At 52.5% G+C, this 9535-nt stretch overlaps 1 protein-coding gene across 1 annotated transcript; it reads left to right on the forward strand.

Moving 5' to 3' along the window:
* The first annotated feature begins 8331 nt into the window (after positions 1-8331).
* Positions 8332-9320, forward strand: LOC119331290 (probable ascorbate-specific transmembrane electron transporter 2). The gene has a single exon (XM_037604462.1). The coding sequence runs from the start codon at positions 8466-8468 to the stop codon at positions 9177-9179; it is 714 nt and encodes a 237-aa protein (XP_037460359.1). The 5' UTR covers positions 8332-8465; the 3' UTR covers positions 9180-9320.
* Positions 9321-9535: the final 215 nt, after the last annotated feature.

The raw sequence follows: 9535 nt of genomic DNA on the forward strand, positions 1-9535 counted from the left end.
GCTAAGACCCCGAGTGGGAGGACTGCTCTCCACTTGGTAGGATTTTTTCAAACTTAGGCGAGTGTCGGACTGCAGCTAAGTCTCCAAGTGAGAGAACTTAGGCGAGTACTGGACTGCAGCTAAGCCCCCGAGTGGGAGGATTGCTCTCCACTCGGTAGGATTTTTCAAACTTAGGCGAGTGCCGGACTGCAGCTAAGTCTCCAAGTGAGAGAACTTAGGCGAGTACTGGACTGCAGCTAAGCCTCCGAGTGGGAGGGTTGCTCTCCACTCGGTTGGATTTTTTAAATACTTAGGCGAAACGGATTCGCAGCTAAGCCTCCGAGTGGGAGGCTGGCTCGCCACTCAGTAGGAAATTGTTTTTACAAACTTAGGCGAAGCGGATTCGCCGCTAAGCCACCCACTGGGGGATTTCTCACGCAAACAAAAACAATAATAATCACTGGGAAAATTATAACGCTCTTGTCTTTGATAAATAAACTACAGGAGTTTTTCTTATTACATCTCATCCGAGTGAGAATTCAAGTATAAAAGGGGCGGAGGAGCTCCGCATTCTAGGCTTGCGGCTCATCAATCTGGTGATCGACATTGTAGAGGTGGTATGCTACATTGTGGAGGACTCTGGTGACTATGAAGGGGCCTTCCCAAGTAGGAGCGAGTTTGTGTGGTTTCTGCTGATCCACTCGGAGGACTAAGTCTCCTTCTTGGAAGGCTCGACTCTTCACGTTTCTGGCATGGAATTGACGCAAGTCTTGCTGATAGATGGTCGATCGGATCATGGCCATTTCTCTTTCTTCTTCCAGGAGGTCGACCGCGTCCTGCCGGGCTTGTTCTGCTTCATCTTCAGAGTAGAGCTCGACTCGGGAGCGTTGTGAAGCAGGTCACTCGGCAAGACTGCCTCGGCTCCGTAGACCAGAAAGAATGGGGTTCTTCCGGTCAATCGGTTTGGGGTTGTCCTCAATCCCCAAAGGACTGATGGAAGCTCATCGACCCATGCACCTGCTGCATGCTTGAGATCGCGCATCAATCGGGGTTTTAGTCCTTTGAGAATTAGGTCGTTTGCCCTTTCTGCTTGCCCATTCGACTGGGGGTGAGCGACCGAAGCATAGTCGACCCGAGTAACCTGAGAGGCACAAAAGGCCCTGAATTTGTCAGAATCGAAATTTGACCCATTGTCAGTGATGATGCTGTGCGGAACTCCATATCTCAATATCAACCCTCTAACAAAACTGATAGCAGTGCAAGCGTAAAGATTCTTGATAGGTTTGGCTTCAATCCATTTGGTGAACTTGTCGACTGCTACTAGCACATGAGTGAAGCTGCTCCTGCCCGTTCTCAGTGGTCCAACCATGTCTAGCCCCCAAACAGCGAAGGGCCAGACGAGTGGAATGGTTTTCAGGGCTGACGCAGGCTTGTGCGACATATTGGAGTAATACTGACATCCTTCACATTTGTCGACTATCTCTTTTGCCATTTCATTGGCTCTTGGCCAGTAGAATCCCGCTCGGTATGCTTTAGCCACAATGGTTCGAGAGGACGCATGATGACCACAGGTCCCCGAGTGGATATCATCAAGGATCATCTGACCTTCTTCTGGTGTAATACACTTCTGGCTGACCCCAGTCACGCTTTCTCTATATAACTGTCCTTTTATGACTGTAAAGGCCTTGGATCGACGGACGATCTGTCGAGCCTCTTCTTCGTCCTCTGGGAGTTCTTTCCTTAGGATGTATGCGATGTACGGTACTGTCCAGACGGGAGTGATGACCAAGACTTCCATGATCAGGTCGACCACAGCTGGAATTTCAACTTCAGTCGGATCCGTGGCACTTTTTGGCTACGGGGCCTCTTCAGTGAAAGGATCCTCCTGAACTGATGGTGTGTGGATGTGTTCCAAAAACACATTGCTGGGAATGGCCTCTCTTTTGGAACCTATTTTTGCTAGATCATCAGCTGCTTGATTTTTCAGTCGGGGTATGTGATGAAGCTCTAACCCCTCAAATTTCTTCTCCAGCTTTCTCATTGCATTGCAATAACCAGTCATGGCTGGACTTCTGACGTCCCATTCCTTCATCACCTGATTAACCACCAAATCTGAGTCGCCATAGACCATGAGGCGACGGACGCCGAGTGAAATGGCCATGCGCAATCCATATAAAAGTGCTTCGTATTCTGCCTCGTTGTTAGAGGAATCAAAGTGGATTTGAAGAACATATCTGAGTTTATCTCCTCTGGGGGAGACCAACACCACTCCGGCGCCGGAACCATTTAGCATCTTGGAACCGTCGAAAAACATGGTCCAATGCTCCGAGTGAACCTGAGTCGGCAGTTGCTGTTCAATCCACTCGGCGACGAAATCCGTGATTGCCTGGGACTTGCTAGCTTTCTTTGCCTCAAACTTGATATCTAGAGGAAGGAGTTCAATCGCCCATTTTGCCACTCGACTAGTTGCGTCCCTATTATGCAAGATCTCTGACAACGGAGCGTCGCTGACGACTGTAATGGAATGATCAGAGAAGTAGTGGGCAACTTTCTTTGTGGTCATATAAATCCCATATACGAGCTTCTGATAATGAGGATATCTTTGCTTCGATGGGGTCAAGACTTCAGAAATATAATACACTGGGTGCTGAACTTTGAATGTTTTCCCTTCTTCTTCCCGCTCGACCGTAAGTACCTTACTGACGACTTGTCCTGTGGCTGCAATGTAAAGCAGCAAAGGCTCCTTGCTGATTGGGGCAGCAAGCACCGGCTGGGCGGAGAGCAGAGCTTTGAGCTCTGCGAACGCTGCTCAGCTTCAGGAGTCCACTTGAACTTGTCAGACTTCTTCATCAATCGGTAAAGAGGCAATGCTTTTTCACCGAGACGAGATATGAATCGACTTAGGGCGGCCAAGCAACCAGTAAGCTTCTGAACATCGTGCACTCACACATGACTTTTCATTCGGAGTATAGTACCGACTTTTTCTGGATTGGCGTCGATTCCATGTTCGGAAATGAGAAAACCGAGTAACTTTCCACCAGGAACCCCGAATGTGCATTTTGATGAATTAAGCTTGATATCAAACCTTCTGAGGTTGGCAAAGGTTTCAGCAAGGTCAGTCAGCAGGTCGGAACCCTTCCGTGACTTGACCACAATATCATCCATGTACGCCTCCACATTCCGACTGATTTGGGTGAGCAAACACTCCTGAATCATCCTCATGAATGTGGCTCCGGCATTCTTGAGGCCGAATGGCATGGTAACATAACAGAAGCACCCGAATGGAGTGATGAAAGCTGTTTTGATCTCGTCAGGCCCATACAGACGGATCTGATGGTACCCGGAATAGGCGTCTAAAAAAGACAGTCGCTCACATCCCGCAGTCGAGTCGACTATCTGGTCGATGCGGGGGAGAGGAAAATGATCTTTCGGGCAGGCCCAATTGATATGTTTAAAGTCAATGCACATGCCAAGTGACTTGTCCTTCTTGGGGACCATGACAACATTGGCGAGCCACTCGGAGTGGTAGATTTCTTCGATGAACTCCTCCGCTAAGAGCCGAGCCACATCTTCGCCAATGGCCTTTCTCTTCTGGACGGCGGACCGTCAGAGATGTTCCTTGACAGGTTTTACTTTTGAGTCGACTCTTAGGTGGTGCTCAGCCAGCTCCCTGGGAACACCCAGCATGTCAGAGGGCTTCCATGCGAAAATATCCCAGTTCTCACAGAGGAACTGGATGAGCGCTTCTTCCTATTTGGAGTCGAGTGTTATCGAGATATGAGTTGGAGCAGCGCTGGGGTCGGTCGGGTGGATGTGAGCTGTCTTTGTATCGCCAGTCGACTGAAAAGCTGACTCTGTAGCGGGCTTCTTGGCTCGCAACAAATCACTCGGGTCTGAAGTCTTCTCGTATTCCTGCAACTCCACCACTGTCATCTGAGCATCAGCGATCTTCGAACCTTTCTGAAAGCATTCTTCCGCTTTCTTCCGATTGCTCGTAATAGCGATCACACCTTTGGGGCCAGGCATCTTCAATTTGAGGTACACTTAACATGGTCAGGCCATGAAGCGTGCATAAGCCGGCCTCCCCAAAATAGCGTGGTAGGCACTCTGGAAGTCTACAACTTCGAATGTCAACTTTTCTTTGCGGTAATTTTTGGAATCACCGAAAACCACATCAAGAGCAATCTGGTCGAGTGATTCAGCCTTCTTCCCAGGAATGACTCCATGGAAACTCATGTTGCTGGCACCGAGTCTGGACATCGGAATGCCCATCCCTTTCAACATCTCAGCATACAATATGTTCAAACCACTGTCACCATCCATCAGGACTTTGGTCAGTCGAGTGCCTTCAACAACTGGGTCGATCACCAAAGCTTGCCTCCTAGGGGTGGCGATGTGCGTTGGGTGGTCGGACTGGTCGAATGTTATGGCCTTCTGAGACCATTTCAGGTAATTAGGTGTCGCCGGAGCGACCATATTCACCTCTCGGTTAATAACTTTCAGTCGACTTTTGCTTTCAACATCGGCAAAAATCATCAGAGTGGAATTGACCTGAGGGTATCCGTCGTCACTGTCTTCTTTGTCCTCAACCTTGTCCGACTCCTTTTCCTTACCTTTGGGCTGCTTGCCCTGGAACTGCTGGATCAAGAGTCGACACTGTCGAGTGGTATGTTTCGGGTAAATGAAATTACCGTCTTCATCTTTCTTTGTGTGGACGAGACATGGTAAGTCCAACACATCATTTCCGTCCTGGTCTTTAACCTTTTTGGGGTTCCAAGGTCCTTTAGGTTTCCCTTTAAACTTTCCTTGGGTTAAAGCCAAGGCTTCCCCGGGAGCCGCTGGCTCGGCTTTCCGCTTCTGTTTCCGATTGGAATTTCCTCCGGTTTCTTGGGCGACTGACTTGAGCTTGCCACTCCTGAGTCGATCCTCATCTTCACCATTAGCGTACTTGGTGGCAATCTCCATCATACGATTCAGGGACATATCTCCGGTTCGACCAAATTTCAAATTCAGTTCTCTGTACTTGACTCCTTCCTTGAAGGCACAAACTGCTTGGTGGTCAGGCACATTCTCCACCGAATGATGTAACGTGATCCACCTCTGGATGTAATCCCTCAAAGTTTCATTCGGCTTCTGCACGCAAGACCGCAGTTCCTCAGCCCTGCTGGTCGCTTGCATGTGCCTTCAAATGTGGTGACGAACACTCGGGAGAGATCTTCCCAAGTGTAAATGCTGCTAGGCGCTAACTGGTTCAGCCACGCTCTGGCCGAGCCCTCCAACATGAGAGGCAGGTGCTTCATGGCCACTTCATCATTGCCGCCGCCAATCTGGACGGCCACTCGGTAGTCCTCAAGCCAAGTATCGGGCTTGGACTCGCCAGTGAACTTACTGACTCCAGTCGCCAACCTGAAGTTGGGAGGAATCACAGCGGCCCTGATGGCTCTACTAAAGCACTCTGGCCCCGAAACATGTACTCTGCTGCTGGTAGGTGCATCTCTGTCGTGACCTTCTCGGTGAGCCCCGTTCCTGTCGACCAAACCTTGGACGAGAATGGATCTCACATCAAAGCCTGGCCCTCTGGGGTCGACTGGAATCCTTCGCCCACCACTATGAGGGCGCCTGTCATCCTGCTGGCGAGGCACATACGACCCGCTCCTCGGGGGAGGCGTGGGCACTCGATGTCGACCATCACGATCGACTCGGTGATCATACTGCTCATGGTTCCCATACTGGTCACACCGGTCTCCACGTCCCTCACGCCTCGGGGGCGATCTCGGGCTGTGAGCCGACTGGACTATGTCCGCGGCAACGGATCTGCTGTGAATCCTATTCCGTGACTGAGAAACAGCAGAATTCTGGTCTCCTGCTGCCCGGAGTAACGCTCTGACCTGCAGCAAGCCTCTGCCAGCCTCCAACTGGGAAGGCTGAATCGACTCCGCTATACGGGCCGCAGCTGCTAAATTCTGAATCGGAGTTCGATATACCTGCGGGGGCGGGAAGAGCTGACGTCAACTGGATTCGGGAACCCGTTGTCGCGCACGCTCGTCGAGTGCTCGCTGGAGGTTCTCCAGTCGAGTGCGCTCGGCCAAGTTTGCCAGGCGGGCGTCTTCCAAGGCATGAGCCTCGGTGGTATCTCCAACGATAGGAGTGTGCAGTGCATCCATGTTCCGGCGGCGAAGTTCTTCCCTCTGCAGCGACGTGAGAGGCTCGGGAAGATACTCCTCATGGGGACGCGATGGGTCGCCTCCACCCGCGCCTTCGTCGGTGCGGGGAAAACCGGGAGGACTGGGCGGTCCATCGATCATCAGAACCTCCGCCGCCGGATCACTGTTGTCGCACTCGGATGCGGTCTCTGCGGAGCCAGTCAACAGGTCGAACAGGCCGTAGAGGGATTCGTCGGGCTCGATCGCCTCAACTTGAGGGGTGGCCGACTGGCGTGCCACCGCGTGTCTCACCCACCGCTGAAGTCTCGACCGACCGGAGCGCTTGCGCCGGCAGGAAACAGGGAGAGAGGACAACACAGGAGCCGACCGGTAGGGGGTCGATGGTTGCCGCAGGAGAACGCCGCGGACGCACGCGCTAAAGTGCATTGCCCCGCGGACAGGGAGTGTGTCCACGTCGAGCGGAGCCTCCTGAAGCCAAGCGGAGTCGTCGGCGATGAACGTGAGCGCGCCGAGACGGATCTCGCGGCCCTCCACCAAAGCTCCGCCAAAAACCATGATGATTTGGGTGGGAAAGGATCGCAACTCCTCCAACAAAACGCTAAAACACCTGCCCCATGGTGGGCGCCAACTGTCGTGGTTCTAAGTCTGACAGTGATGTAGGGGGGTAAGTATGGAGAGGCAAGATCTTAGCTATAGAGAAGTTGTAAGCACGCAAGGTTTACGAGTTCAGGCCCTTCTCGAAGGAAGTAATAGCCCTACGCCTCGGAGCCCGGAGGCGGTCGACTGGATTATGCGTGTATGAGTTACAGGGGTGCGAACCCTTGTATCAGAGGAGGGGGGTGGCTTATATAGAGTGCGCCAGGACCCCAGCCAGCCCATGTTACAAAGGGTTTAATATACATTAAGGCAGGACGTTACTGGTTAGTAATAAAGTGCTATGATGACCATAAAAGCTACTTAATAACCGACCGTTAGCATGCGGAGTGCCTTTAGGTCTCCCGACTGTCGTGTGGCTTGGTCTTGGTCGAGTGGTTGCTTCTTGGTCGAGTATCTTTGAGTCTGTCGAGTGGAACACCTCCAAGTCGATTGAAATATGATTTCTTCTGGAGATGTCCTTGGGTAGGTCAGTTTGGACAGGTCCATGCCCCTACCCTAGGTACATAGCTTCATCACCAGCAGCACTAACCGGCTCTTTTCTGTAGATCTCCGCAAGATGACCCTTCTCCCCGCAACGATAGCACCTAATGTTTTTCCCATGCTTGGGCGGTGAGGAGTATGAGGCCTTGAGAAGCTTTTCTCATGTTTGAATGGAGGTCTTTCGCAAATGAATTTTCATGTAGGAATTATATAATGTGCCTGTATATATTGATCGAAATCCCATTATTGACTAGTGGCAAAAGAAGAAGAAAATCAACTTGGCGCATGGACGACGTACAATGGCCAGGGCAAACAGCCAACGCACCCATGGCCGGCCTGCTTCCCATTGCTATCGTGGATTGCCTGCCCGCCAGGGCGAGTCGAGGAAATTCGGAAATGGTCACGGTCCGCTCGAAGGATGGAGGTATACAGGCGTGGATGCATCTAGCTTCCACATCGATCTTGATCAAGTGCAATCGTCTGGAGATGGAGATATCTCTGACTCGATCGATGAATCAACCTGCCGGTCACATACAGACAACTGTCTACTTCGCCGGATCAACCTACGGAACCTTCTATCTAGCTTGACTGAGCTTTTTTGTCCTGAGGAAACAGCCGATCTAGTATTCATCATGGCATGGCTGTACAAAAACACAAAAATAACAAAAAGAATACATTCATGCCCGAGCTTAATTAGAGCGTGTAGCACACGCTCGGTGCAGTGTACCATGCAGGAATATGGTGGTGAGCGTATAGCACACGCTCAGTGCAGTGTACCATGCATGATTATGATGATCTTTTTCTCTCGAACACCATCAATATGATGTTGGCAAGACGACTTGACGCGACTGTGATTAGGCTAAATCAGTCGTTCCATCAGTAATTGCCCGACTGCCTTACCCGGGCGAATGACCGTGACACATGCCGAAAAATCAAGAGAAAACAAAGCAGTCCAGCTAGAAAAGATCGATCGGATCCGTGTGGAATGGCCTCGTGCCCGTGCGTGGCTGCGGCGGCGAGAGCAACCACGTCCATATAAATGTAACCGCTAGTTGGCCATGGATCCAACCTTGCTCTACTACATCTACATGCACCTCTGCCCGCCGTTTCAGTGCCATTCTGTTACGGAGCAACGAACTGTCAGTCCTCCGAGCAACGAGATCAGCACCTAGCTAGGCAAGAACCATGAAGGCGGGGACAACACCGCCGGCCAGCAGGGCGGCCGGCCTGCGGACGCTGGTGGTGCACGTGCTGGCGGTGGCGGCCACGGCGCTGGTGCTGTTCTGGTGCATCGGATTCCGCGGCGGCCTTGCCTTCCGCTCCAGCGACAAGCAGCGCATCTTCAACGTCCACCCGCCGCTCATGCTCATCGGCCTCGTCGTCATCGCCGGGGAGGCCATCCTCGCCTACCGCACCTTCCCGGCCTCCGTCAGCCGGGACGCCAGGAAGAAGGCGCACCTGGCGCTGCACGCCGCGGGGCTCGCCGTCGGCTTCGTCGGCGTCTACGCGGTCTTCAAGTTCCACGCCGAGGCCGCCATCCCCAACCTCTACTCGCTGCACGCCTGGGTCGGCATCGCCACCATCACGCTCTACGCGCTCCAGTGGCTCGCCGGCTTCCTCGCCTTCTTCTTCCCTGGCGCCGCGCCGGAGACCAGGCGGTCCGCGGTGCCGTGGCACGCCGTGCTGGGGCTCCTCGTCTTCGCGCTCGCCGTGGGCAACGCGCAGCTCGGCTTCCTCGAGAAGCTCACCTTCCTGCAGTCCCCGCCCGCGCGCCTCGTCGGCAAGTACGGCGCCGAGGCGCTGCTCGTCAACTTCACCGCCGTCATCGTGCTCCTCCTCGGCATCGCCGTCGTGATCGCCACCGTCAACGCCGACTCCACCAGATACACCGCCATGTGATCATCCATCGATCGAGCTTATTTGTGATTATCACAACGCTATGCTATGCACCTGCTTATAGATCGATCCTACGTATACGTGTTGGTGCTCCTGTACAAACTTTAAATAAAACAGTTAATATGTGTTGTGTTTTCACATAGAGATGCATATTTGGAGCATACAGATTTTTTTTTTTTTTTTTGAAAAAGGGAGCAAGCCCCGGCCTCGTGCCCTTACGCCTCACTATTTAGAGCCGGGGTCACCGTCGATCCGCCCGCACGGTGTATCAAGAGTAAACACCCGGTGCAGCAGAGCCAAAGCGTACACCGCCTACACACGCTTCCAACACCACCATTGTACCGCTGACCCATCTTTAA

Source organism: Triticum dicoccoides, chromosome 7A, assembly GCF_002162155.2.
Source record: "Triticum dicoccoides isolate Atlit2015 ecotype Zavitan chromosome 7A, WEW_v2.0, whole genome shotgun sequence".
Classification (NCBI taxonomy): domain Eukaryota; kingdom Viridiplantae; phylum Streptophyta; class Magnoliopsida; order Poales; family Poaceae; genus Triticum; species Triticum dicoccoides.